Genomic DNA, 27,983 nt, shown 5'->3' with positions numbered 1-27,983 from the left:
CCAAAGGGCGTCTGGGGCTGAGGGCTGGACAGGCCCAGGAAGAACCCAGCCAACCAGCAGAATGAAAAACACAGCTGTATTTGATTTACAATGAACAAGATTTACAAAAAGGGGGGAGGGGGGGTGACCTAGCTGAGCTGCCGGCCCCCCAGACAGGGCAGAGCCTCCAGGACAGCCTGTCTGACAGGCTGAGGCCAGGCCCCCCAGTCTGATGGGTCCCCTCTGGCCGCCTGGGCCTCGACGTCTGACATCCAGCTTGACCTTCGAGGTGAGGCCGGCGGCGCAGAGCCCGCCCAGGGCGCCGTGGCGCCGCAGAGCGGGCCAGGTGAGGTCAGGAAGGCATCGTACCGCTTTTCTCCTCCCGTCTGGGCGGGCGGGCGGGCAGTCTGGGCGCGAGGGCCTGGGGGCTGCAGGCACTCAGAGCCCCGAGGAGGCCAAACCCACGTGTCTGAGGCGGCTGCTGGTGCTTGTCGGGAAGGGGGCTGAGGCCCGACCGCCCCTAGCGACGCAGGCGGCGCCGGGGGCTAAAGGCACATTTGCGAAGAGCTCAGGGGACTCCACTCGGAGACGGCGCCCGGTGCTGGTTCTTCAGGAGGAGCTGGTGCTGGAGGGCGCCGGGCACTGCTGCTCGGGGGAGAGACGCCGTGTGGCCGCGGACGCGGAGGCGGGGATCCCCTCCGCGCGCGCGCGCACGCGCACCCGCACGCCCTGGGGGGCTCCTCCGCGGCCAGCGAGAGGGAGGGGCGGGGCCCACCACCCGGGTCTCATTGGTCAGGGCACGCAGTGCCAGCGGCGTCCGGCATCACGCACCTGCGCCCCGACCGAGACCACGTGGCGGGGCCTGAAGGTCAGAGGTCCGTGACCTTGTTCTCGAGTGCGGCCGCGATCTGCTGCAGGCGGAAGGCCAGCTGCATCTTCTGGGCAGCGGGGTCCTCCTCCAGGGCGTTGATGATCTGAGGGCGGCTCGTGTCAGGCGCCGGGTGGGGAGGGGGCTGCCCGGCTCGGCCCCCCAGGAGGGCGGGACCACCTACCTCGTCGTAGTACTTCTGTGTGTACTGGTAGAGCTGGTGCAGGGCCACCAGGGTGTTCAGGGAGTCCGTGTGCGCCTGCGGAGGGGGCAGTGTGACCCAGGGCGGGGCGGGGCAGGGCAGGGCAGGAAGCAGTCCCCCCGCGGAGCAAGCCGCGGGCTCTGACAGGGGGCGCAGGCAGACACAGCGCCACAGCCTCAGAGCACGCAGACGCGCGGGGCAGCCACGGCCCCATCCACGCCGCTGCGTAGCCGATAAGGGCGGCTTGTAGCCGACCGTCCCCCAAGTGCACGCGTGGCCACATACAGGCCGCGGCCCAATGGGCATCGCCCCCTGCCTCTCTCCTGGGGGCAGGACACCCCTCACCCTGCAGTGCAGTCTGCTGCCCGAGAGAGGGCCCCCCTCACCCGGGAAATCTCCGCCAAGTGTGTGTTCATGTCCTGGTCGCTGACTTGCACCATCTGGCGGATCCCCTTGTAGTAGCTGCGGGAAAGGGCGGGTGCAATGGGCGCCGGAGTCCAGACCCAGCTGCCCAACAGGGTGCTGCTCCCGGGCCCGCAGGGTGGGGGCGGGGGTGGGGGCGGGGTCACTCACTCCTCCACCATCTTCTTGTAGGTGGAGATCTCCTTGGCGTAGAGCAGCTTGTTGCTGGGTGAGTCCTATGGAGGCAGAGCCAGGTGACGCCCGGGCCAGGGTGGGCAGGCGGGTGTCCCTGCCCACGGGCCCTGAGGGAGCAGGGCCCCACCACTGGGGAGCAGGAGGCAGGACCCCGCCCAGCTAGACCGGACCCACGTCCCACACCGACATCAGTTTTCATCTGCAACAAAACTTGGTTTCTCTGCTGGTGTGAGTGTAGGGTCCCCACGGAGGGAGAAAAGGACCCGTTTACCCCGCACCTGCCGTCTCCTGAGCTCCAGTTCCAAATGCACAAATCGACACCCCAGACAAAACCCCCGGCCAGGCCCGGCCCCGCCCAGCCGCGGCTCTCCCGTGGGCTCTGCCCCGGGCGGCCCTCCTGCCCCGGCCAGACTGTGGCCGCCGCCGTGGGGCCACTCACGCGGCTCAGCTTGTGCTCCGTGCGCGTGCAGGCGTCCATGAAGGTCTGCGCGATGACGGACAGCGAGGCGTCCACCACCTCATGGACGTGCACGTCGAAGATGAAGTGGGGGTTCTTGAGGATGTTCACCCAGAACCGCAGCGGTAAACTGAGGCAGAGAGACAGCGGGTGAGCGGCCCCCGGGACCGCGCGGCGGGCGGGGGGCGGGGCAGAGGGACCCCCACCTGTTGGTCTTCCAGATGTGGATGGTGTCCTCGTCCCTGATGTCGTGCTTCTCCGCCTGCTCGTCCAGGAAGTCGAAGAAGTACTTCACGGCGGGCGGCACGGCCAGGCCGGGAGCCAGCACGCTGTGGAAGAAGTTGTCCACGAACTGCTGCAGTGTGCCCTGTGGGGGGGAGGGGGAGGGCTCAGCGCTCTGGCCCCGCCCACTGCCCGCCCTGTGGGGGAGGGCTCCACCCTTTGGTCCCGCCCACTGCCCGCCCTGTGGGGGAGGGCTCCACCCTTTGGTCCCGCCCACTGCCCTCCGGCAGCCTGCCTGCCTGCCTGCCCGCCCGCTCTTTGCCCACCTTGACGGAGAGCAGGCGGGTCAGGTAGATCTCCGTGATGGCCTTGGTGCGCTCTTTCTCCTTCACGCTGCCGCGCTTGGACTTGCCCTCCTCCACCTCGTCCGCCGGCCGCACCAGGTGCCACACGCGGTTCTCGTCCTCCAGGAGGGCGTGGCCTGTGGGAGGGCGCACACCGAGGGTCGGCACGGGAGCACCGGCCCCCAGACGGCACCTGGAGGTGGACGCTGGTTCACGCCGAGGGGCCGGACACAACAGGCAAGAGGAAGGGACTCACGCTCCCCGGGCAGGTCCTGCTGGCTGTCCTCAGGCTGCTGGGAGACCCCCACCTTGGACAGGATGAGAGTGGCTCCGTCCCGGACCTGGGGAACACAGGCAGGTGGTGAGGGCCCGCCTGGCCCTGCAGCCCTCAGGGGTCCACGGGGAGCCTGGCCCCCAGCCGCCCGCACTCACGTTGTAGTGCATGAGGGTGTTGATGCGTCTCCACCGGCCCTCCCGCTGGGAGGTCAGGTCCAGGTCCGACAGGATCTGGGCGGTGGACCCAGGGCGCCACTCTGCGGGGCGACACGACACGGCCGAGCTCCTGGGACCCAGCCACAGAGCACCCGGCGGGGCCCCCTGTGCTGCCCCCCCACCCCGCCCGCCCCACCGGCACGAGGAGCGGGGCACAGGGGGCCCGTGCTCACCGAGGACCACGCTGTCCGCCTTGGGCCAGCGGGAGCACGGCTGCGTGCGGTACACCTGGTCGATGATCTTCTCCTTGACCTGTGAGATGGTGTCGCAGTTGAGGACCTTGACGGGGACGGCGTCTGCCCCTTCGTCCTGGACGATCACGTTCACCGTCTGCAGGGAGGTGGGACGGACATGGGATGAAGGACCGGAAGGCGGGCCCGGAGCTCCCCACACACACCCTGGCCACCCCGGCCTCGCCTCCCTCGCGGCCCTGGCTCCGCCGGCGTGCCCTCGCAGCGCACGCAGCACATGCCAGCAGACGCCCTCGGAGGAGCCCGGCCCCACCCACGCGGGCAGCAGGTCGGGGCTCACCAGGGGTGCGTACTCCACGTCGTCCCCCAGCAGCCCTGTGTCGTTGAGGGTGTACTTGGCCTTCTTCTGCACGGCGTCCACCGGGCCCTTCTCCACCTGGTGCTTGATGGCCTTGAAGAGCTTGTACAGGGGCTCACCAGCGCTGTCCTGGGGCAACATGGGCTGCTCAGCCGCTGGTGGGGGGCTGACCACACACCCCCGGGTGCTTCTGGGCCACTGGCTATGGGGAACAACACCCCCCCAGCCCTGACCCCCCGCCAGCCCCATGAAGCCCACCTTGAGGTACTGGTACAGGCAAATAGACATCCAGTTGGACAGCATCCTCTCCACCACCGTCTCAGACCTGGAGGGGCAGGCAGGCCTGGCACTGAGGGACCCCGCAGTGCCCCTTGCCCAGCTGGCTCTTCCGGCACCCAGACCAGCCTCCCTGGCCAGGCACCTGGCAGGATGCCCACGCCCAGCTTCCAGTGACCAAGTGCCCAGCCCCCTTGTGTTGGGCATGTCGCTGCGTCCTGCAGAGGGCTGATGCTGAGGGGGGCAGTCAGTGGCCAGTGGGGACGCTGCCCCTGCTGTCCCTCGCCCGACTCACTCAGGGGCCCTGGCTGCCCCGGCCAGCACACCGCCCGCTCGGCCTCCGCGCCCTGCCCCCACGCACCTGCGCAGCATCAGCTTGGGGTTCTTGGCAACCACGTACTGCTCCATGAGCTCCAGGAAGAGCGTGCGCATGATGTCGGTGTAGTACTCCAGCTTCCCGTGCAGCGCCACCGTCAGCAGCGACGCAAAGTAGACCTTGGCGCGGGCCGAGAACTCCCGCTGGTTCTCCAGGGTGTGGATGAACTGTGGGGGCGGCCGGTCAGAGCCCCCGTCTCCCGGCCCTCCGCCCCTCCCGACCCCGGCCACCCACCCGGCCCGCTCACGTTGATGAGGAAGGACTTGCTGTTGAGCAGGTTGGAAAACTGGTAGAGGGCCTGCTCCACCACGGGCCGCCGGGACTCGGGGATGTCCAGCTTGCCCGTGATCATCACGTCCTTGTCGCCGTCCTTGGAGGGCAGGAAGAAGACGCGGTCGGTGTACGTCTTGTAGTCCAGCACGGGGATGCCCGCCTCGTGCACGTCGCTCGTCTGGTCCTCCATCTCAATCATCAGGTCTGGAGGGACAGCGCCGCTGACGCCTCGCCCTCTACGGCCGCTTCCCAGGCCCCCCCCCCGGGCGCCCCTCTCCCCGCGTGCCCCGCGGCCGCACCCGTGAACTCCTTTTTGCAGCGGTCACGCACGCTCTCCTCCAGGCCCTCTAGCTGGGACTTGATCTTCTCGTACTCGCGCTCCGCCTGCTGGCTCTTCCTCCTGCGCACAGGGAGGCTCCTGGGACCCGGCTCGCGCCCTCCCAGAGCTGGGCGGGGGGTGCGGCCAGAGGGCGGAGTAGGAGCGGGAGGGGCGGGACCGGGACCTGTGGGGGCGGGGCCGAGGCTGCGGGAGGCGGGGCCGAGGCTGCGAGAGGGGCGGGGCCTAGACTGAGGGGGCGGGCCGAAGCTGCGGGAGGGGCGGGACCGGGACTGTGGGGGCGGGGCCGAGGCTGCAAGAGGGGCGGGGCCTAGACTGAGGGGCGGGCCGAAGCTGCGGGAGGGGCGGGACCGGGACTGTGGGGGCGGGGCCGAGGCTGCGGGAGGGGCGGGGCCGGGACTGTGGGGGCGGGCCGAGGCTGCGGGAGGGGCGGGGCCGAAGCTGCGGGAGGGGCGGGCCGAAGCTGCGGGAGGGGCGGGGCCGGGACCTGTGGGGGCGGGGCCGAGGCTGCGGGAGGGCGGGGCTGAGACTGTGGGGGCGGGCCGAAGCTGCTGGAGGGGCGGGGCCGAGACTGTGAGAGGGGCGGGGCCGAGGCTGCGGGAGGGGCGGGGCCGGCTCACCAATAGCAGTAGACAAACAGGGCGATGAGGACGCCCATGGGCAGTATGACCAGCGGCAGGATGACACCGAGAGACACTTCACTCGCACGGCTGTCATACTCCACGCGACCCAGCACCCACTCCCGGGAGCCAAACTTCACCTGCGCGGAGCGGAGAGCTCAGCACGGGGTGGCTGAGGCCAGGGCGCCCGGCGCCCAGAGGCACAGCCCGGGGCCCCCCCGCCGGCCCGGCCGGCCCCCACACGCACGATGAACTCCGGCAGGTTGAGCGTGGTGTCTCGCTTCTGCCGCCGCTTGGGAGGGGGCTGCACCTCCGGCGGCTCGCAGTACAGGTCGGTCTCCGTCAGCGTCTTCATGATGCAGCGCTCGGCACCCACGAAGGCCTCCGCCTCGTGCAGCGTCATGGCCTTGTTCAGGTTGGTGCCCTGCGCGGGCGGGGCGGAGCAGGGCGGGCTCAGCGCGACCTTCCCGGGAAGGACGCGGGCACCCCCGGACCCGCTGCGTCCAGACCCTGAGCGGCCTCCCCATGGGCACGGCCGGCTGCCCAGGACCCTGACCCCCGGACCCGCTGCCCAGGACCCGGACCCCCGGACTGCTGCTGGCCCTCACCTGGGCGTGGATGAGCTTGTTGACCTGCTTCTTGACGCCCCCTGTGAAGTTCTTGAAGGTGGGGTCAGCCACGTACTCAAAGGCCACAGCGCCACACCTAAGCGGGATGCGGTGCCCGTCCATCTGAAGGAGCACCGTGAGGTTGTAGGCCTCCGGCTCCACGGGGACGGTCGGGGACAGGAACACGACCCTGGAGTCGTTGTAGAACGTGTAGTCCGTGCCCACCACCTGCAGGGCGAGGCCAGGCCGTCAGGACCCTCGTCACAGGCCCCGCCCCTCCCGCGCCGGTCCCCGGCGCGCAGCTGCGGCGCTGAGCCCGCCGCCGGCGGCAGCACTGACCAGGGTGGGTTCCAGGGGTCTGGCGTCCCGCTGGTGCCGCCAGGGCTGCAGGGGCACGGCGAGGACCACCATGGAGAACTTCTGGATCAGGCTGAAGCCCTGCCCGGTCACGTTGATGCTGCGGCCGCCGCTGTGGGGGCGGGGAGCGCCTGAGTGAGCACGGCTGGCACAGGAGGAGCACGGCCGGCTCCAGAGCAGGCTCCCTGCGGGGCCGGGCCCCCAGCTCCACGTGGGCCACGTGGTGGGCTCGGGAAGGCAGGATTGGAGCCCCAGACCCAACTCCTCCGGTGGTGGGCGCCCCCACCGGTCTCCGTGAGTGTGTGTGCCTGCCACAGGGCGGGGCGTGCCAGGAGCACAGGTGACTCTCCCTGGGCCGGCCCCAGGCCCGCCCGCCCGCCCGGTGTTCTAACAGGGAGCCAACCTGGGGGTGCCGTGGGGTTTCCCAGGGGCTTCTGGAGGGGAGGGTGGGGGCGGGGTGGGGCGGGGCGGGGCACACCTGACGAAGCTGCGCAGGGGTTCGAAGGTCTGCAGCACCGGGTTCTCGCGGTAGGTGAAGGTGACCCCGGCGCTGGGCACCTCGGAGCCCCCGTAGTCGATCTTCAGGGGCAGCTCCCCCAGGGCTGCCTGGGGGCCGGTGACACACTGGAGCTGCGCCCCGAACTGCGTCCTGGAGGTGCGGGTGGCCGGTCAGCCAGTGGTCGTTCAGTGTCACCCGCACGCTGGGACCGCCCGGCCCCAGATGAGGTCGGAGCCGATGGGCCAGGATGGGGGCAGCCCTGCTCCCCCCAGGACCCACTCGGGGTCGCGGCCAGAACACCCCCCCCCCGGGGACTGGGGCAGACCAGAGCTGCGCTGGCCCGCAGGTGACACCCACACATTACAAGGGACGTTATTGATGGTCACCCGCACGTCTTCCTCGGAGCCTGTGTCCAGGTGGGCGCCGCTGATGGTCAGCGTGGTGCCACCCGCCTGCGGCCCCTGCCTGGGCTCCACGCTGAGGGGCTGGGGCTCCTGGGGGAGAGGGGGCGGCACCGGTGTCAGGGCCGGGGCAGCAGCCCCACAGCTGACCTTGACCGTCGCGAGAAGGCGGCAAGGGCCCAGCCCGCCCGGTCCTCGGGCGCCAGGTACTCGCCTGGTAGGTGAACTGGACGTGCGGCGGCGAGCGGCCGAGCTTCCCGTTGACGTCCACCTCGACGCCCCCCGTGAGGGGCGCCCCCGCGGCCTCGACGGCGCACACGATCCTGGAGGGCAGCAGGCGGTGGGGGCGCGTTCTCCGGGGACACGGGTCCCCCCGACGCCTGCTCCCGGCCTCCCGGGGCAGGGGCCGCCCCGACCCACGGGGCCCAGGCCACGGGCTGCCCACTCACCGGGTGGACACAGAGTACCGTTCTGGGTCAAAGGCGCAGTCCCGGCCAGCCACAGTGACCCTCTTGACGTCGTCCGCCCGGACCCCCAGGTTCGAGCCCAGGATGGTGACGCGGACGCCGCCGCCCAGGGGGCCCGTCTCCGGCTGGATCTGAAACCCACAGAGCCCGGCTGACCCAGCGGCGGGGCCGGCGGCGGCTCTGCAGCCGGGCCGGGCTCGGCCGGGCCCCCCTGCCCCCCACACTGGGTGGCCCCCCGCGGCTCACCCTGGTGACGACGGGCGGCGGGCACTCGGAGGTGGCGTTGCTGCACAGCGCCTGGTACACACAGCCGCTCCGCCCGCCGCACCACACGCACTGGTAGGCGGGGTCGGCGGCCAGGCACAGGCTGCAGTCGCTGCGGCCGAAGGAGCAGTTGTAGAGAGTCACTGCGGGAGGGGACGCCGGGGGTCAGCAGGGCCGCCCCCTCCCTGCCCAGCCTCCCCGCGCCGACCGGCCCCACCGCCCGCCCCGCCCACCTTGGAGCTTGCTGTCCACGTTCCTGCCGCCGTCAGACTTGACGTACAGGTTCAGGGGCAGCGTCTCGTTCCCATTGTGGGACAGCTGGGGGGACACGCAGGGACACACTGCACTCCGCTGCCACCCGAGCGCTAGCGGGGGACCTCGTGGCCCCCCTTCTGGCCGAGGGGCAGCAGAAGAGGGGTTAGAACCGCAGAGACACCGGCGAGCACTCTGCTCCCCAGAGACGGGGACACGGACACCCTGCCCGGCCAGCCACCCTGCTTTCTCCTCCCCCCGGAGGTCACTGGGCTGCCCTCGGGGCCCAGCAGCCCGCCCTGCCCGCCCTGGGAGCCGTACCTTTGGGGTCCGAAAGAAGAAGGTTCCTTTCTCCCGCGTGCTCACCGGCACCTCAAACTTGGGCGAGTCGCTGCCCACGACCAGGGAGCCCTGCGAGGCCACGCACATGGGCACGCGGTGAGGACGCCCGGCACAGGCCGGCCCTCCCCGCCCCACCGCTCACTGCTGACGCCGGCCCACGTGTGCCCCACTCCCCCGGGCCGGCTCAGGCCCTCCCACCCCACGGACCACCAGGACACAGCCCACCACGGTCCAGGCCCCAGCAACGTGCTGCCCCCACGCGACGTGGCACTTGGTGTCCGGCCGTCGGCCGCCCAGCCCGCCCCCTCTCCTCGGTGCGAGTTTCCAAGGCCTCTCAGAGAGCCCCCGCGCGGCCCCGGACCTCTGCGCCTCCTTCCGTCCCCAGCAGTGTGTTCACAGCGCCGGGGGCCCCAGCATGCCAGACACCAGTGTGCAGGGCGGGGCAGCACTGCGCTGAGGAAGCCCCACCTGCACCGTGTCCAGGTTCTTGCCCTGGAAGACCACCTCCGTCTCGTGGTTCACGGGGACGACTAGCGGGCTGGGGTCCAGGAACTGGGGGCAGCTGTCCTCCTGTAGAGGGAGGCTGGTCAGGTGCCACCGGGCCGCGGCCGAGCAGCCAGGCCCCCCCCCCCGCCGCCCCCCGCAGCCCCCGCGGCCCCTCACCGTGTGAGCGGGCACGACGCCGTCCTCGGGGTCGCTGGAGGCCTCCTGACACTGGTGGGCGCGCAAGTCCCACTGGCAGGTCCAGCGGCTGCTGGCGCAGGAGATGCACCTGGGGGAGAGGGCGGCGGGGAGTGCGGGGCCTGAGGCGGGGGCGGGCGGGGGGCGCTGGGGGCGGGCGCGGGCGGGACACTCACGGCAGGTTCTCCGCCAGGCTCGTGGCGTTGCGGCAGTCGTAGAAGGGGTACTGGTGGGAGGTGAGGAAGATGCCGCCGCGCAGGAAGAGGAGCTGGATGTTCACGTCCACGTGGTCTGCAGCGGGCAGGCGGGGAAGGGGTCAGGCGGGGGCCCCCGGGCACAGAGGGTCTACAGCGTGGCGGCCGTAGGGGGCCGGGAGGGCCTGGACCTGGGCCTCTGTCAGCCCGAGTCCTCCTCTGCTCACGGCACCCAACAGGCCGCCACGCACAGAACCTGAGCTGGACGGTGCGGGGCCCCGGTGTGGGCCTCTGACGTGCGCCCGACCCCACGACCTGCCACCCGCTGTCAGATGGCGGCGGCTCAGGTGTCAGCACCCACCCTCGGGGTCCGCACCTCCAGCCTCCCCGTCCCTGCAGGGCTCCTCCGTGTCTGGGGCAGAGCGCCCGCCAGGTCCCTGCGCGTCACTGCACGGCCCCCGCCCATCCCAGCGGGCTCCCGTCCCCGGCCCTGAGGGCTCAGGGGACAGAGGCTTGGCGCCTGCCCTGGCCCACTTTCACAGCCCGCCAGCCGCTGCGGGGGCGGGGGGGTGGGGGGCGGCCCCGAGGAGATCTGGCAGAGAAGCGCAGGGAAGGGCTCGGGAGGCCCCAGGGAGGGGTGGGGGTGCGAGGCTGCGCAGCCCGGCAGCTCAGGGCACCCAGAGCCCCAGCTGCCCTCGGGTCCCTGCCCTCCCTCCGCCGCAGCCTGCACCCCCTGGGGATGGGGTCACGGGAGGGGTCGATGGGCGGGGGAAGGAAGGAGGACGTACCGGGTGGCCGGCGGGCCTCACCCTGGCCGGGGGGTGTGCCGGGCACGATGCTGGTGGAGTTGCAGACGACCACGTCGCCCTGCACGAGGGCAGGGTGAGGCGGCGAGTCCCCGAAACGGCACAGCAGCTTGTCCTCCTCGCCGAGGGCCGGGAGGGGGCTGACCGTCAGCTGCACCTGGGGGAGGCCGAGCCACTCATGCCGCCCAGTCCGGACGCCGCTGCCCGGCCCTGGGGGCAGGGAGACCAGCACCCGCCCCGTGACGGCTTCTCCGGCAGGGCCCTGCGGGCGTGCAGGCCGGCCCCCAGAGGTGGGGGACCCCAGGACCTGGCCCTGTTGCCCCCACCTTCCCAGGACAGGGCACACAGGGGCTGGGGGGCTCCCCGGCCTCAGGCTCAGCACCCAGATGCTGTGGGGGTCTCCCGCCCGCCCCAGGAGCTGGGGCCCCAGCCCGGCTCTGCCCTGCGCCCCGCCACAGCCAGCCACGCACCTCGCCCCGGGCCCACCAGCTCATGTTCTGGGGGCGGGCCCCAGTAACGGTCACGCAGGCCTCCCCGCGGCTCCACAGCCAGTGTCCGCTCTCGTCAGCCCGCGAGCACTCGGCTCTCCTGGTGCACCTGCAGGGGCGGGGGCAGCCTCAGCCCTGGCACCTGCCCACCCCGGGACAGGGCCCCCCCTCCCCGAGTCCCCAGGGTGGGCCGGGACCCCGGCCATGGCGCTCACCGGCCCTCCACGATGCACCAGCCGCAGTAGGGGTCCTGGGAGCCGAGGCACTGGGTGCAGTTTTCGTAGCTCAGACACTCCTGCACGGGAAGCCGGAAGGCCTGGGGACAGCGGGGCAGTGAGTAGGGCCACAGCCCCGGGGACGCCCTCAGGCCCCGGATTTTCCTGGGGCCACCGGCTTCACCCCCATCCGTATCTTGAAGCCTTTATTAAAGGCCAATGAGGGATCCATGTGGCCCTGGCCCGGTGACTGCCTCTGCCCGGGACGCACGGTGCCGGATCCCAGGAAGCCATGGTGTGCAGGGTCCCGCCACCCCGAGCCCAGGCCCTCCAACCCCAATCCCTGGGAGGGACCCTTGGGTGCTGCAGTTCTCCTGAGCAGCCCCTGATAGGCCGCCCTGTGTCCCCACTGGTCAAGCTCACAGGGGCTGCAGGGGGCCCGAGCCGCTCTGCCCACTGTTGGGGAAGCCCGCTCAGAGCCCTGCCCCGTCGCTCCCACCAGGGCGGGGCTGGGGCGGGACCAGAGACACGGCATGGACAGGGCAGGGGCCAGTGACGGGGACGGAGACGCTGCCAGGACCCCAAGGAGAGGAGTGTGGGCCCCTCCCGGTCCCCGCCTGCACCCCCAGGCCCGTCGCAGTGGCCCGGCCAGCAGGCCGCCCCTCTCGGGCCCCGAGCCCCACCTTGTCCTGCGTCATGGCGTACAGACTGGCCTGGTCTGCAGACAGCACCAGGTCCTGCTTGATCCTCTTGTTGATCTCCACGGGGATGGAGCCGTACTCCACGAAGCTGCCGTCCGGCGCCAGGTACACCTGCCGGCGGCGGCGGTGTGAGGCGGGCGTTCGCGCGAGGGCAGCCCCTCCGGCCCCCGGCCCGCCCCCGCCCCGGGCCTCACCTTGAGGACCTGGCCGTCGGAGGTGCCCAGGAAGGCGATGGTGTGGCCGTTCTCGGCGGTCACGGTCACGGCCGTCAGGTTCAGGCCTCGGCGCTGCAGCACGGCCGTGGCGGTGAGGCCCTCCCGGCTGCCCAGGGGGTAGGGCAGGTGCTCTGAGCCGCACAGGAAGCTCTGGCTGGCGTCCTGCGGACCATGGCGTCAAGAGCGGGCACAGACACCCCCATCCTGCCGAGGCCTCTCCCCACCAGGGCTCCCAGCGCTTTCGTGGCCCTGCGCAGGTCCCCGAGAACAGGGGCCCTGCCTGCGCGTGCCGACCCCACCTCGGAGACCCCGCCCACGGGCACCCCTCCCACGCCGGCAAGGGCTGGGACGCGCCCTCGCGGGAGCCGCCGGGGCCACGTACCGGGCCGTGGCCGCCACACTGGATGTCGCCGTGGAAGGGCTTGTAGAAGGTGTCGTGGCCGGCCTTGGCGTGGCCCGTGTAGCACGCGTTGCGGTTGGCCTGCATCTGGGCGTTGACCTGGGCCAGCGGGAACAGGCAGAGGCCCGCACGAGGCCCCCCGCCTTTCTGCTCGTCCCTGGTGAAGACGGCGTAGAGCACCCTGCCGGCGCCCGACGTGGCCACCGAGGCCGCCAGGCAGGTGCTGAAGGCGGCGGCCGGGCCGTCGCCGTCCCCGGGGTCCAGGCACCGCAGGTCCATCTCCAGGTAGGAGTAGTAGTAGGAGTCGTCCTTGCACATGCGGGCCACCAGCGTGCGGTTCTGCGGCGGGTGCTTGTCGTGCTGGTTGAAGACGAAGAAGACGTAGAGGCCGTCCTCGAAGGCGGCCACGAACTGCTGGGTGTTGCTGGACATGTACCCGGCCTTGTAGGTGGCCTGGTCGCTGTAGGCCTCGAAGGGCTCCCGGCCGCCGGCCCGGTCCAGCAGGCGGGTGCTCACGATGACGCCGTTGTCGAACGGCCCGTTGCCTTTGCCCACGAACAGCAGGGGCTCGCGGCCGGGCTGCGGGGCGCTCACCAGCCCCACCGTGGCCACGCCCTCGTCGTTGCTGGCCACGAAGGAGCGCTCGCCGCTGCTGTCCTCGTAGTGGAGGCGCACGGAGATGTTGCCCGGGGAGCGCAGGGCGCAGATGCCCTTGAAGAGGCTGCCGCACTCGATGAGGCGCCCCCGCAGCGGGTCCAGCAGCAGCAGCTGGTTGACGTTGTCGGTCAGCTCGGCCTCGTGGCACTGGCTGTGCTCGATGGGCGGGGTGCACTTCTTGTGGTCCAGGGCCGGGCCCGTGGCCACCTGCTGCTCCAGCTGCAGGGCGGCGCTCAGCTGGTAGAGCGCGTTCACGGCCCCCAGGTACACCGTGCCCGACGTCTCATTCACGGCCAGGTGGTTCAGGTCCGTCTCGCTGCGGAAGAAGTCCAGCTTCCGGGGGGACTGCAGGCCCGCGCCCGCCAGGCCCAGCAGGGCCAGGGCCCAGAGCCGCACTGCCATCGTCCCCGGCCCCCTGTGGGGAGAGGGGCGGGTCAGAGAGGCCCAGCCCGGCGGGCCCCCCTTCTGGACCCTACCTGCATGACCAGAATGCCGGCCAGGGAGGCGCACAGCTGCCCAGCGTGCCCTGTGTGCCCAGGCCCGTCCCCACCTCCCACGAGCGGCCAGACACCCCCCCATCTTCAAGGAGACCACCCCCAGCCCTTCGCAAGAAGCCCGCCGGGGAGGCTGCCCCGTGACTGGGGCCCGGCCCCCGCAGCTGCTCGCTGCAGGTGCAGCTGCAGCCGCCCCAGGGGACGGTGTCCCGGCCTCTGCCTCCAGAGGTCTCCTGGGCACACCCCCACGCCCCGTGACCCCCAGGAGCTCCAGGTGGTCCGAGGGGCACCATCTCCAGAGTGTAAGCCCTACCAGAGGGCCAGGCTGACCGGCAGCCGTGGACACGCACACAGGTGGACCGCACGCCCGCCCTGCACCTGACTCTCGGGCACAGGGTGCCACCTGGCAGCAAGCAGACCGGAGCTGCAGCCTAAAGGGAGCTGAAGCTCATGCCTCTCAGACACGCCCGCTGGAGCCGCTTGGCCACAGCCCGGCCCTGCCTCCCGGACCCCCTCCCCCTGATGACCCAGCCAGGGTCCACTGGGAGCGGCTGAATCCACAAGGCCTAAGACCGAAGACCCCGAAGACCCCGGAGACCGTGGTGGGGGCGCCACCTGCAGGGCGGGCAGGGCGAGACGGTGTGCGGGTGTCTGCCTGAGCACCGTCCCCCTGCGTGTATTCAGGCCCCCACGCGTGTCCGCACGTGAGGGATGGACTGCTGAGGCCCAGGCTGGCCTCAGGCTCCCCGAGTTGGAGGGCGGACCCAAGGCCCCACAGGCGGCCCCAGAGCGCACCTCTCCCCCCAGCGCAGGCAGGGCCACCCTGCCCCTGGCCTCTTCCACCTGGGGGCAGCCCCACACGCCCTCACGCTCAGGACCCCGTGTGCTGTCCTGGCCAGAACCTCCGCGCCAGCGCCCCCTGCTGCCCCCACGGGCTACCCTCTCCTGGAGCTAGCACCAGCCCCGGGAAGCCAGGCCTGACACCTAGGGCTGCCCCGCACATGCCGTGAGCTCGCTCAGCGGAGGGTAAGGAGGGGCCAGCACGGCCCAGCCTGCACCTCCAGAGTAGCTAGTGCACCCCCTGCGGCCACCTCAGACAGCACCCCCGGGCTCTCTCCTTCCCTCCAGGAACAATCGCTCTTCCACTGCCCTTGGGCGGCGCTGTCCCCTGCCCGCGTCCACCCATCGCCTCTGGGAGCGCTCTGCGGCCCGGAGGTTTCCCTGGGGCACTGGCTGGGGACTGTGGCCGCTGGAGCAGACCCTGCACCTCGCAGCAAGTCACAACTTCCTTCTTCGCTTGGGCCGCCGGGCAGCCCCGCAGCCGGGCAGCTGCCACCTCCTGCCCCACCACTGGGCGAGGACCCCCGGCGAGCAGGAGGGTGGTCCAGGAGGGGACAGGGCAGGGACCTGGGGAGGAGCCCCTGACGGCCCGCAGGCAGAGGCTGGGCGGGGAGAGGAGAAGGGGGCCCCCAAAGGGGGGCCGTCAGAGGAGGGGCCCGGGCAGGGAGGCGACGGTGGCTGTGCTCGGTCAGGACAACGTCGCGAGCCCCTCAGGGCTGTGTCGGCGGGATGGCCGGGCCTTCTACCGGTCACCGATGACCGGTCCCTGCTACCACTGCGGACGCTGCCTGGGTCTGGCTGCCTGTCCAGAGGGTGGAGGGGGGCGCGGTTGGGGAGATTCCCCGAGACTGGGGCAGGGAGGCCCGTGACTCAGACTCTGCGCAGAACCGGGAGACCGGGAGCGGCCCTGGACTCTGGGGCACCAGCCGGCCGTCACGCCGTGGGCCCTCCCGGGGAAGGGAAGGCCCTGCCTCCCTCACGTGCTCGCCTGGGTCCAAAGTCCACTGGGCGGCGAGGTGCCGCCAGGTCCCCCGGCCTTTAGACTGGGCTGGCCCTCCCTGCCCGGCCCCACTCACCCAAGTGCCCCCGTCACAGCGGTGACCCTGCCCGCTTGGCTGCCGGCTGCGGTTCTGGCCCAGGGAGCCGGGAATGAATGGAATGTTCCCTGGCCTGGGAGGGAGCCCTGGCGGCAGGGGCGGGGCAGGGGGTGGGGCGGAGCCAGGCCAGCCAGAACCCAGCCCCCCCCCCCAGGCGTCTGGAGCTCCCAAGCTCCCTCTGCGGGTCCCGGCCAGCGTGCGAACCCGGAGCCACCCGTTGGGGGGCCCGGGGGGCACCCACCTTCTGGGAAAGCTCTCAGCTCTGGCCCAGGGCCCGCCCCAGCCTCGCCGGCCCACAGCGCCGCTGCCCCACTGTGTGGAGAGGACGCTGAGGACTCTCTCCGGTTAATGGTCCACTCGACCAAGGCCCCAGGACTGGCGACCCCGCGTGCTCCGCGAGCACCTCCCGTGCGGCCAAGGAGCTGGCCCAGATGCCAAGCCACCGCCCAGCCCCTCCCCTCCCGGGGCAGCAGGCAGGGGCGAAGCCGGGCTCCCTGCCCCAGGGACCCTTCGGGCTTCAGGCCGAGGGCAGCGGGCGTCTCCACCCCCCCTGCCGGGGGAGCCCAGGCCCCTCGGGTTGGCAGGAGGGGCTCGGACAGGGGGGTGGGGGTGGGGGCAGCGGCTCTCCTCCACTTCCTGAACAAACAAAGCTTCAAGTGACCTGCCCGGCCGGCCCAGGAGCAAAGGGTGACCTGCCAGCCAGGCTTCCTGCCGCTGGAGTTCCTGGAATATGGGCGCTTCCTACGTCGAAGGTGGCGGGACCTCTGCTTCCCCGGCAGCGGGCAGTGGGGATTTCCTCGGGGGCACCAGAGGCCCTTCCTGGCTGGAGTCCGGAGGTGCGCTTCCCAGAAGTCACACTGACTCCGGCCCGCGGCTGGCCCAGAAAGCGTCTGGACGGGCGCCCCTTCCCACCGAGCCCAAATTCCCGGCCCTGATGTCCCAGAACCTAGCACTCCGGCGCCCAAACGCCGCCCCGTCTCCCTGCGGAACCCTCCACCCAAGCGAAACCTGGCTCAGGAACCTGCGGGCCCCGGCCCTCGGGTTGGGGAGCAGGCATGCCCACACGGGTCCTGGCAGGGCCAGCGCCCCGACACCTCACAGCCGGGGAAAGGCACCTCCGGCCGCCCTGAGCAGCTGCGGCGCCCGCTGCCGTCCCCAGGTGGGGCCCGGCCCCCACTCACCACGCTCTGGCGGTCCAGCTCAGGCTCTGCTCCCCGCCGCCGGCATCAAAATCCTCTAGGAAGCAAAGGAGAGGCAGCGGTCTCACCACAAGCCTGGCCTGCTTCCACCTGTCTCCTCCGCCCCATGTCGGGGACGGGGAGTGGTCCCGGGGACCCCAGTGGCCCCTGCCACCCCGAGGCAGAAGACCCTCAGCCTCCTCTGCCTATTCCGTGCCCCTCGACCGGCACCCCACCGGGGGGCACACACCCCAACTCCAGAAGGCAAGCCCGACACTGCTTTCTCTCCTCTGCTCAAAAAGGCAGAAAAAAAGGGGAAGGAACCGTGTGCTATTATTACAAGTCTATTGTCACTTTCCGCCTTCTAAAAGTAGGCACATGTATCACTCAGATTAAAATAAAATGGCTTTTTTAAAAAAAAACGTGCACACCCGTGTCCCCTGCAGTTCTACTTACTAGCTGTGTGATCTTGGGCAAATTACTTAACGTCTCTGTGCCTCATGTCCCCATCTGTGAAATGGAGACAGTCACAGTGAGCTCCCCCAGGGGTGTGTAAGGACTGAATGATTCATTCAGGAAAAGCCTCTGGAGAGCTTGTTACACTGTAGCACTGGGCAATGCTTGCTATTGTATCCTCTCCTGGATAAACACCCCAGGATACCCGCAGGGAGGACCCGTCCAAGGATACTTTTCAGCGTAGTTTATTACACTGAAAATCTGGCAACTACCCAGCCTCCAAGCCAGGACCTGACGCAGGTGGGTGGTCCACGCTGACCTCCAGGGCGCCCAGCATGGCTGTGGCCCAGGACTCTAGGTGTGCCCACAGGTGTCTATGTGGGCACCCGGGGTTAACTGCTGAGCTGTTCGAGAGGCTCCCTTCCTCCAGACAGAAAACAGCGGTAAAGCCCAAGGGGCAGGGGGGAGGAGGGGCTAGGGCAGCAAAGCAACTTCATTTGCCACTTTCTGAAAGTTTTTATAATTTATTCATGCATTACTTGACTAAGTAAAAAGAGAAGTGTTCCCCGTCCCCCCCGGCTCTACTTTACCTTCCGGGCTCTCGAGGACCACGCCCCCGCGGGACTCCCCTGGCCGGTGGCAGCCCCCCACGTCCAGGCTCAGCCACGAACCCCAATGGGGTGCCACCTCCCCCACCAGGCCCAGCCCCCACCGGCCTACACTCCCCAACATGGCCGCCCTCCACCCACACCCCGGGGAGCAGGACGGGATCCACGGTGGGTCCCGGGGGCCACAGGGCCCCAGGAGGGCGGCGACAGCAGCACTTCCCTGTGGCAGGAAATCCTTCCGGTTTCCTCAGCCCCTGGCTGAGCAGGAAGGGGTTAACCTGGACAGAGGGACCCAGGAGAGACCCCCGGAGGGGAGTGGAGGCCGAGAGGTGTCCTGCTCAAAGCGGCCTTTGTGAAAGGAGCAGAGGCCGCTCCCAGGCAATCAGGGGCCAGACCGCAGGGTGCTGCTGGGTCGGAGAGTGGGGCCTGCCTGGCCTGGGGCTGAGGCAGGAGCAGGTGGAGGCGGAGCTCGGTCAAGGGCACAGCCCACGGCGACAGGGCCCGGGGCGCACACCCGCCACTCTACAGGGGAGGTCGGGTCGCCCCCCTTCCGCGTGCCCCTGCGCCTGCAACTCCCTCAGCCTCCTTCAGCCCCCCACTTGCCCCCAGCCCTCCACTGGCCCATGGCCTTGGTGGTGTGTCCGCGGCAGGCAAGGCCGAGGGAAGCTGGTCTCTTCCAAAGGACGTCACCCAGAGCCCTCCCATGCCCACCCACCCCCACCCGGGGCCGGGCCCACCGCTCAGCCCCGCAGCCCCGAGCTCCTCCAGGCCACGCTTCCCCCAGAACGAGCCTGGCCCCCAGCGCTCCTGGGCCCCGAGTCCTGGGGCCGCCCTAACTCGGGGGGCCGGCTCTCAGCCACCCCGTCCCGCCCCAGCGCTCCCGGCTGTCTCCGCCCTCTGCCAGGAGCCGGCCTCGGTCTCCCCCCACAGCCCCCCACACCCCTACCTGGGCTGCACGCAGCGGCCTCAGAGCAGAGGTCACAGCCAGGCTACGGGGTTCAAACCCCGGCTCTGTCCTTTCCTCCCTGGGTTCATGGGCAAGGCTACGACGCCCTGCCCCGGTCTCCCCGTGCGCGACCAGGGTCAGTGGCAGCCCGAGGGACCCCGTGTGCGGACATCCGAGCGCCATGTCTCGGCCTTCACTGTGCCCCCGGGAAACTCCCACCCCAGCCCCAGAGCCCTCGGACTCTCGCCCCGTGGGCCCTGTGCGCGGTCACTTGTCCTTCACGGCCTCTGGTCCTCACGGACGGGCCCTCCGTGAGCAAGGTCTGAGCTCAGGACCCAGCCTCTGTGGGTCCGAACCCGGAGAACCAGCAGGGGTGACGCGTAGGGGAGGGAATCAAGAGCTGTGGGCCCCCTGCAGCTGGGCCCCAGACTCCACCCACACAGTGCGGTCTGGCCCCCCAGCCAGAGCACTGGGGGGCGGGGCCTCTCCTCCACAGCCCTGTCCCCCTGGGGACCAGTAGGAGCCCCCACCGGCTCCGCCGTGGCTCCCTCCTCAGGTCCCACCTTCCTCTGAGCAGCGGCGGCCAGGCCCCTGGAACAGGGGGGCTCTGCCCCCACCCCAACAGGCGAGGCTACACGGAGGTGCCCAGCGAGGAAGGGCAGAGTCCTCACTCCAGACCCGGGGCCAAGGCTGTAGGCTGTCCACCGCCCCCTTCCCCAGGTCTTCCCGCACCCGGAGGACGGCTCTGGGGTGCAGGCTGCAGTTGGGGGTCTCTCGGTGCCACTGTGTTCAAGCAAACACGGAGGGAGCGACTTCTGAGCACAAAAACCAGAGCAAGGGAGAGCAGCAGGCCAGGGGAAGCAGGGCTCCGGCAGGGGCAGCCAGAGGCCGCGGGGGGGACTCGGGACCTGCGGACAGGTATCGGCCGGGCCAGGCAGGCGCAGGTGCCCGTGAGGGCAGCTACAGCACCCCCCCACTCCGCGCTGTGTGTGTTTGGGGGCGTTCCCAGCGCTGTGGCGGCCACCGACGACCTGCGCGCGGGGGAGGGGCGAGGGGGCCAAGCGGGACAAGAAGGGCGGGGCCCGGCCCTCACCGGGCCGGCCCGGGGCCACCTGGCCTCGGCGGCAGGGCCCACAGGGAAGCGGAGGCCGCCCCTCCCCCGCGGGGCAGCTGGCGGCCTGGGGACCCGGCCTCCGTTCCCGCGACGAAAACGCGGATCTGCAATGAGCCGCGAGCGCAACACAAATCAGAGGAGACGAAACAGCCCAGCGCCGCCACCTCGGGCCTCGGCTGTTTTCCAGACCAGCGCCGGGTGGCGGGGGGGGGGAGGGGGGGCTATCTGCGCGGCTGGGGTCGTGGCCCGGGTCGCAGTTCGGCGCCGGAAGCCGCCCCCGCCAGGGAGGCCGGTCCTGCGCGCCGGTTCCCGCCAGGCCGGGTGGCAGAGCCCCTCCCGGCGCCGGCGCCACCAGACTCCCCGGGGAGCGACCCGGGGCCGCGGTGGCTCTCGGGGCGCCGCCCCCGCCCGGCCGCACACTGGGAGGGGAGCACGTGGCCGCCGCGCGAGCCTCACTCGCGACCCCGGACGCGCCGGACCTCCACTAAGGAGGACGGCGCAGCGGCCACGTGCGCGCACGGCACCGGCCCCGCACAGCGCTCACCTGCAGTCTGGCGCGGCCGAGCGCCCGACAGCCATTACCTGCGCTAGGCCTCTCGACTCCGCCCCTGGCCCCGGGGTCAGCCCCGGGGCTCGGCCCTCCGCTGCCGGCCAATCCCGCGCGACTTCGGCCCCAGCCGCCGCCTGCAGGACCCACAACCCCGGGCTGCGTGCGCCAGCGACCTGACTCACCCGAGGAAGGCCAAGGTCTCCCCGAACCACACCACCTAGGAGCCGGGTGGGGCTGGGCGGGGCTCCGGGGACACTCTGACGTCTAGCCCGTGCCTCGCGCCCGCGCCACCCGAGCCTCCCCCAGGACCCCTCCCAGGTGTCGAGTGTCACCGCCCCCTCCCACCAGCCCCGGCTTCTGGGGCCGGGTGCTCGCTCCAGCCCAGCCTGGGCTGGGGAGGGCTGGCCAGCTCTCCCCTGCCGTCCAGGCTCTGGGTTCCAGCAGGAAGAGTCGCCCCAAGCGGGTGGCAGTGAGAAGGTCCCAGGCTGGACACCAGAGGCCACGGGGAGCATGCCCGGAGACCCGCCCCCCGCCCCCCAGGCCCCCGCCGCGGGCTCAGCAACAAGGGCCAGAAAGCCCCGCCCCTCCCAGCCCTGAGGTCCCGCCAGCGAGGAGGTTTGCATCTAGCTCCCGCCCTCAGGTGTCTCCAGAGGGCGCGTGCTGGCCCTCCTTGTCTCTGTGACAACCGCTGCCGCAGTGACGACTGTGACCACCCAGCCTGGGACTCGCTGCTAGCCACTGGGCCACTCTCTGGTCCCCGTCGCTGCCTAACTGCTGGCAAGGGCGGCCCAGAAAAGCCTGGAACACGGTCTTAGCACATTGTTCAGTCACTCAAGAGTAACCCCATGCGCCCCGCCCACCCAGGACAAGGTAGATCCCCCCGGCCCCGACGCCTGCCCCCGCCAGCCGTGCTGGAGGCCCACCTCTCTCCTCACCGGCCCTGCCTCCATCGCGTCCCACCCGGACACAGTGTGGGGCCCCCTCCTTGGTCTCCCCACCCCAGCCCCACCCCGTGGGCCTCCTCCGGGAGGCCCTCCCCTGGACGGGAACGTCTGGCAGTTCAGTGCCCCCTGCGACTTCCCCCTGAGCACGAGGAGCACGAAACGGGCCTGGTGACCTGACCCGTCCGCCGGGCCCAAAGCTTCCTCAGCACTTCCTGCGTGCCACCCAAGGCGCTGTGCCCCAGCCAGGGAGAGGAGTGCCGCCCTCTGGTGTCCGGTGTCCGAGAGCCCCTGCGGGGCCCCAGCGGCCGGAGGGGCCTGGGCACCCGCGGCGGCAGCTCCTGCCGGGCCCGCACACGGCAAGGCTGAGAGGACGGGGCTGGCCCTGAGGCAGGTGTGCACATGACCTCGAGACACCCCCCCAGTCCTGTTTGACGGGGACAGGAGGAGGGAGTCAGAGGTTGGAAGGGGCCAGGCTTGGGCTGGGGCCGGCGCGGGGAGGAGGGGGCACTGCAGGCTGTCCGCAGCGTGACCCAAGGTCCCCTCCGGCCAGGCCACCGCTGGGGAAGAGGCAGTCCACAGGCGAGCTGGGAGAGTCTGGGGGCAGTCCCGCGGGCAACTGGGGGTCCACGACAGGCACGGGCCCCAGGTGTCTGCCTCCCTGCCCAAGGGCCCCCACCCCGCCTCTGAGCCGCCTACACAGGTCTCCTCCTTCTCAGGCTCACCTCCCAGCTGGCTGGACGCTGCTTGCCAGGCAGCCTGAGGCTCCGGTGGCTGCAGCTGGCCCAGAACCAGCCCCCGCCTGAAGCCCCCTTCCTGGGCCCTGTGCAGGCGGTGGGGGTGGGCGTGAGGGGCCGGCGGTGAAGGGCGTGCGCGAGTGGGGAGCACGCGAGGCCTGTAATCTCCCCATCAGGCTGTCAGCGCCTCGGCGGTCACCCCGGCCCTGCCTCCTCCATCACAGCCGAACCCCACAATTAGCCTGGGGCGCTGTGCCAAACTGGCATGCCAGCCCCCACTCACACCCTCGTGACCACACATGTGCAGGCACAGGGGCCTGTGATGGCAGTGGGGGCCCTGCCCACACCCCGAGAGTGTCCCCAGGGCAGGGAGCCGAGGGGAGCACCCCAGACCCAGGTGCTTGAGCTGTGGGAGGCTGTGGGCGGGAGGCGTTTGTGCAGCCCCGGTGCTGGGTCAGCCCAGATGCCCAGGCGCCCCAACCTGACCCAAGGGTGCTGGGAGCTGGCCTGGAGGGAGGGGCCCGCTGTGGGAACGGCGGGGGCAGAGAGAGAGGCGCCCGGGACGGTGCCAGTCTCCCTGCCGGAGGAGGCTGGGTGCCCGGTGAGGTACATGGTGCTTGGGGTGCAGGGCAGGGCCTGGAGTCCTGGCTGGTGGGACAGCGGTCAGGGACCCACACTTGGGGAGCGCAGAGGCTAGGGCTTCCCAGTGAGGAAATGCCCCAGCTCGGAGGGAGGTGGGCCCCTGGCGGGTTGTGGTAGAAGAAGAGAGCCCCGGATTGCATGGGAGGAGGTGGGCACCCCGCCTTCCCATGGTGCACCCGGGAAGGAGCCCCCGCTCCCTGGGGTCAGGCCCTCCCCCGTCCCCATGCAGTGGGCCACTCAGCTGAGCGAGGAGCTGCCACACCCAGGGGTGCGGCCAGAGGCCACCTCCAGGGAGCACCTGCCGGGCTGGGGAGATGGGCCTGCCTGGGTCTCCCCCAGGTCCCGCCCCGGGGCTTCCCACCCCCAACCCTGACATCCTCTCCTGGGTCCTCAGGTGCCTGAGGGCAGCCCCCTAAATCAGGCCGGATGCCAAGATGGATAGGGAAGGCCACGCCCCCCAAGTCCCCTGGCCAGGGTGGGGAGCCTCTGCAGGGCTGAGGGGGAGCAGGGGGGCCAAGCTGGGGCCCCTCCACCCACAGCACCCCCCCCCCCGCACCAGCCCCCTGGCTGGGCTGAACACTGTTCTCCCCTCCTCCCCCTCCCTGCAGAGGGCGCCAGCCTGGCCTTGCAGTGTCCCGGGCCCCATTCTGAACACACCGTGGGGTGGGGTGGGGGATTAGAACCCACAAGGGCTGGAGCCTCATGCCCACCTCCTCGAGCTCGGCCTGCACTGCCAAGCACCACCCATGGCCTCTGCCCCACCACTGCCCCAGGCCCCTTGCACCACAAGACACAGCCATGGTCCCTGGCCTCTCAGGGCTGGGGCTGTTTCCAGGCCCCACCCAGCACCCCTTGTCCAGTACTCAAAGACCCAGGTGAGCACAGCCCCAGCCCCAGGTGGGCACCAAGCCAGTCATCCCTGCCCCCGGTCACCCACATGGCCAGAGTGCTCCTGCCGTGGCCTCTGGACAGCCTCAGCCACGGGCAGCCCAGCAGGGTGTCTGGAGGAGGTACCCCTCGCAAGGCCCCAGCCCCCAGGCCGGAGCGGAAGGCCGGCAGGCCGGCCAGCCAGCCGGCGGCATCCCCGCCGGGGAGCAGCCGCGCCAGTCTGACCGCTCTGTTGACACAGGTGCCTCCTGCAAGGCCGACATCAAACCCTTTTCCGCTCCCTTGCTCTTCCTGAGGGGGGGCCCAGCTGCGGCAGAGATCTGCTTGCCACCGGGCCTCTCGGCCCCGAGCTCCCGTGGGAACCGCCGAGGGGACTGGGGGTGGCACCCAGGAGTCCGGCATCCACGCCCAGGAGTGAAACGTCGGGGGCGGGGCTGACGGCAGAGCTGGGGCAGAAGCTGGACGGCTCCCCAAAGGCCCCCTGCCCTCCGGTCGCCAAGGCCCTCGGCCCCGCCTGGGCCAGGACCCATCTGGCACCCAGATGGGGAGCCTTCAGGAGCCGCACAGTCTCAGGGGAGGAGGAGAGGCCGTGGGCGCCGAGCTGGGCCCTGACGCCCTGACGCCCTGCTCCCAGCCCGGCCCGGCCCACTGGGTCCCAGGCGCCGAGGTGGGCAGAAGCCCCGGCGGGGGGTGGAGGGAGGGCAGTGGTCGGCGAGCCATCTCCGTGTGCAAAGGGTGGAGAGAGGGTGACAGGGAGGGTAGGCAGAAATCCCAGCCCCAGGCCAGCCTGTGGGGTCACACCCGGGCCGCAGCCGACGGGCAGGTGTCCTCTGAGCAGCCTGGCCGCCAAGCCTGGCCAAGGCCACGGGGCTGGTGAGGAGCAGAGCAATGCCGACCCCACTCGGGTGGGCCCTGGGGCAGAGCCACAGAGGTGGCCGGCCCTCTGGGTGCCGCAGAGGTGTGGCGAGGTGTGGGACAGCCGGCGGTGAGCCCAGGATGTGGCTGGTGGCTGGGTTCTTGCCTCAACAACCCCCCCGCCCCCCGCCGCCGGGGTGGGAGGCGGGAGCGAAGCAGGAGCCTGTCTAGGATGTGAAACCACCAAGGGGAAGAGCTGGAGAGAAAAGGGAAGGCGAGGTGCCACCCCCGCTGCCCCCCACAGCCAAAGACAGGCCACGGGTCCTACCTCCCCCAAACCCGGGTTTCAGACCAAAGACAAGTAGTTGGAGGCCCCACCCCAAACACAAATAGCCATTAACCTCGGGGAGAGGGACTCTGTCCGGCCCCCACCTCCCGAGAGTGACTCAACCTGCTCGCCCTGAACCTGCCTGCACCTCACAGAGGCAGTTGAGGCTGGGAGGAGGCGCTCTGGCTTTGCTGGGCCAGGCCTGGAGGACAGCTCCCCCCTCCCCAGCCCCTCACAACGGGCCCCCCAGCTCTCCTGGCACTAGTCCAAGGCGGCTCCACAGGGAAGACAGGCTCGCTCCCTCCCAGCCCAGGAGGCCAGGGGCCTGGTGCTCCAGCAAGAAGGACTGAGGCAGGACGCGAACTAGAGCCTCCTGCTCGCGGGAGGACAGCCCTGGTGGTAGAGGGCCTGGCGCCTCGGTCCCCCCCCCCGCCGTCAGGGCACCCCCAGCCTCACCTACGTCCCTGGGGACCACTGGCCGGGTAGGGAACAGGACCCCCTGATGCCTCCAGGATGGCCTGGGTCCCGGAGCGGCTCCTGGGGGAGGGGGCCTGTGCCATACGGACCCTCGCCAGGCTGCCAGCCCGCCCCAGTGCCTTCCAATCCCATCTCTTCTGCTCCACTGGCCTGGGCCGGGGCCAGGCCCCTGGGCTCCCTGCACCCGGCCCAGCTTTTTGCTCTGACTCTCCCGAGGGGTCCCTACAGGGCTACGGGGACCCAGGGAGCCCAGTCGGCAGAGACGCATTAATGGTCTCGGTACCCTCGGCTGTGGGACCGGCGGGGAGGCCCCACGTCCGAGGTGGGCCGCGCGAGGGGCGAGAGCTGGGTGGGCAGAGCAGCTTGGAGGGAGGCTGCGCACGTCAGCTGCCGGCCAGGTGGGCGGGTCAGCCAGGGGCAGGTGGGTGGCCTGAGCTCCGGTGCCCACGGGAGACCCCGGCGCCCCACCCCAGGCGGCCTCAGTCACGCCGTACCTGCTCCCTGTCATCTCTGGGAAGCACAGGGTGTGAGGAACCCACCACAGGCGTGGCCCTGAGCCCAGCTCAAGGCCACGGCCCCGGGGCCTCTGCGGACGGAGGGGGTCCTCCCGCTGTCCCCTTGGGTAAGACCCAGGGCTCCTTCTGCCCCCCAGGCCCCCCCAGGCTGGCTCCACAGGCCTACCGGGGCCAACCTTGGGCTTTCTCCAACCCGAGGGTGACGCATCCCCTCCCACCCCGCCCCGCCTCCGACCGGCTGAGCAGCTTGGGAGGGCCTGGGGGAAGGGGGGAGCTGCCCAGACTCGCCCCTCTTCCTCCTGAGGCGCTCACCCCACGGCCCCGGAAGTGGGTCCCTCTCTCCCAGGCTGCAGCCCCCCGCCCCCCCTTGGGTGGCTGGACACGGCTGGATAATCCAAAATAATTCCTTCTTGGCAGGCGGCCGGTGGGGGAGGGTGACTCGAATGCCAAACCCTGTTTTTCTCAGTAACTTCCCTCCCCTTCTGTGGCGAGGAACCCCTGGTCAGACCCCGGGCGCCCCCCCACCCTCAGACGGGGCCCCCAGTAAGCACGGGGGGAGGGGGTGGGGGGCTCAGATTGGCTGGGCCCACCTGCCTGTGCTCAGTCTTCTCTGGGAATTCCTCAAAGCTGCCCCCGAAAGACCCAGCAGGCCGGCCTGTCCCAGGCAGACCTCACCCTCCCGGGACCGTCCCACCCTCTGTCCAACTCTCAGACCTTCCGAAGGCTCCTCCTCCAAACTGGGGGTGACATCTGGGCACAGGGGTGGGCTGAGACCGCCCCCCCACCTCTGGGAGTGCAGGGGCTGAGGTCAGACAGGAGAGGGGACCTCTCCAGAGAGCCTCTGGAGCCCCAGAACATTCCACCAGCTTTCAGGCCCAGCCTCGCCCTCAGTCCTGAACCCCACCAGGAGCCACGGTGGGCCCAGAGGGACCCTTCACTCCTTTTCCAAGTTGCTAGGAAGAGGAGTCCGCTGGCAGGAAGCTCGGGCCCTTGAGGCCAGGGACCCCCAAACCAGCCGCACAGCCTGAGCACAGAGGGGTGGGGAGGGCCTGCCTGAGAGAGCTTCCTTCCAGAGGCAGTCAGAGGCGCGGGGCCCAAGCACTGCCCAGTCCTTCCTGGGTCGCAGGGGGTCCACCCACGCACCACACCAACAAAACACAACAGGAACTGTCCAACCAGGCCCCGGGAAGAAGCAGGCCCAGGGCCCCGGCGCCCCTAGTCCCAGCCCCGAGCCCTGCGCCACTTTCCAGCCTGGACAGGCCCAGCCCGAGCCCTCCTCGCAGAAAGTCCCAGGGAGCGCGGGGGCTGCCCGGCCCGCCGACAGGGCCGGCCCCTGGGAGAAGCCGGGCTTGGCCACCCCGAAACCGCGGCTGGGTGGGTGGGTGCGTGAGCTCAGGCACCACCGGGGCGACCTCTGCCCTGGGCAAGGATCTCGGATCTCGGCGGCCGGAGAGGGGGCATGGGCGGGGAGGGAGCCTAGGAAATCAGAGCGGGAGCAAGACGCTCTGGAGAGACACAGGCGGCGGGAGGGGTCCCTGGGGACCCTCGGCTCAGCCAGACCCGCTCCCCCCGGCACCGCAGCCCTCGCCCCGGAAGACAGTGGGTCGGGAGCGGCCCGTCCCAGCCGATCGGGCACATGGACGGGGCCGAGGCCCGAGGTACCCTGGGCAGAGTGCAGCTGCCCCGCGTCCCCGCGCCCCGAGCGCAGCAGGCAGGGCGCAGCAGCGCCGATGGCGAAGCCCCCAGCCCAGCGCGTCCGCCCCGCGGGCCCCGAACCGGGATCTCGGTACCTGCACGTCCTCCGCCAAGGCTCGATGGCGCCCGGGCCGCGATCGGCGCTGCGCTCCGGCCCGCGCGGCTGCCATGGAGACGGGCCTTTGTGTGGCCGAGGAGGGGCCGGAGCGCGCGGGAGCAGCGGCCCCGCCCCCAACGGGGGGCGGGCGGGGCGAGGGCGGGGGAAGGAGGGGCGGCCGGCTGGTAGCGCCCTGCGCGCCCCTCGCGCCCCGGACCCCAGTGGGGCGTCGCAGCACCAGGCAGGTTCGGGCCGGTTCGGGCCCAGGTTCGCGTCAGGCAGCGACGCCCGTCGGCCCGACCCACACGCCGGGCGCGCCCGGGGTCACAGGGGAGCCCAGTCCTCGGCGCTGCGGGAGCGCGCGGGGCCAGAGGCGGGCCCGGGTG

The 27,983-nt window shown here is 71.0% G+C and overlaps 1 protein-coding gene across 6 annotated transcripts; it reads right to left on the bottom strand.

The window, feature by feature from the left end:
- Window positions 1-57: 57 nt before the first annotated feature.
- Window positions 58-27,733, bottom strand: PLXNB2 (plexin B2). Of its 6 annotated transcripts, none has more exons than XM_045834728.1 (39): window positions 27,596-27,674; window positions 17,205-17,258; window positions 16,752-16,806; window positions 12,465-13,554; window positions 12,062-12,244; window positions 11,850-11,978; window positions 11,167-11,267; window positions 10,934-11,060; window positions 10,446-10,620; window positions 9,640-9,754; window positions 9,446-9,554; window positions 9,251-9,352; window positions 8,762-8,851; window positions 8,422-8,506; window positions 8,171-8,331; window positions 7,907-8,055; window positions 7,672-7,780; window positions 7,414-7,550; window positions 7,036-7,206; window positions 6,540-6,669; window positions 6,201-6,428; window positions 5,840-6,016; window positions 5,593-5,732; window positions 4,935-5,035; window positions 4,610-4,839; window positions 4,348-4,529; window positions 3,969-4,035; window positions 3,693-3,839; window positions 3,335-3,491; window positions 3,102-3,202; window positions 2,926-3,010; window positions 2,652-2,806; window positions 2,310-2,470; window positions 2,086-2,233; window positions 1,623-1,687; window positions 1,436-1,511; window positions 1,032-1,106; window positions 811-953; window positions 58-624 (listed from the first exon to the last, which is right to left on the bottom strand). In XM_045834728.1, the coding sequence occupies exons 4-38, from the start codon at window positions 13,539-13,541 to the stop codon at window positions 849-851; spliced, it is 5,550 nt and encodes a 1,849-aa protein (XP_045690684.1). In that variant the 5' UTR covers window positions 13,542-13,554; window positions 16,752-16,806; window positions 17,205-17,258; window positions 27,596-27,674; the 3' UTR covers window positions 58-624; window positions 811-848. The 6 variants fall into 6 exon arrangements, with proteins under 6 accessions (XP_045690684.1, XP_045690685.1, XP_045690686.1 ...); XM_045834729.1 differs by lacking the exon at window positions 27,596-27,674 and adding an exon at window positions 20,417-20,506; XM_045834730.1 differs by lacking the exon at window positions 17,205-17,258 and having other exon boundaries at window positions 27,596-27,690.
- Between the last annotated feature and the right edge of the window lie 250 nt (window positions 27,734-27,983).

The sequence above is a fragment of the Phyllostomus hastatus genome, unplaced genomic scaffold (genome assembly GCF_019186645.2).
Source record: "Phyllostomus hastatus isolate PE091 unplaced genomic scaffold, TTU_PhHast_1.1 phas_contig_198, whole genome shotgun sequence".
NCBI lineage: Eukaryota > Metazoa > Chordata > Mammalia > Chiroptera > Phyllostomidae > Phyllostomus > Phyllostomus hastatus.
Note: the sequence above shows the minus strand (reverse complement) of the source record. Positions and strands in the feature narration are given on the sequence as shown.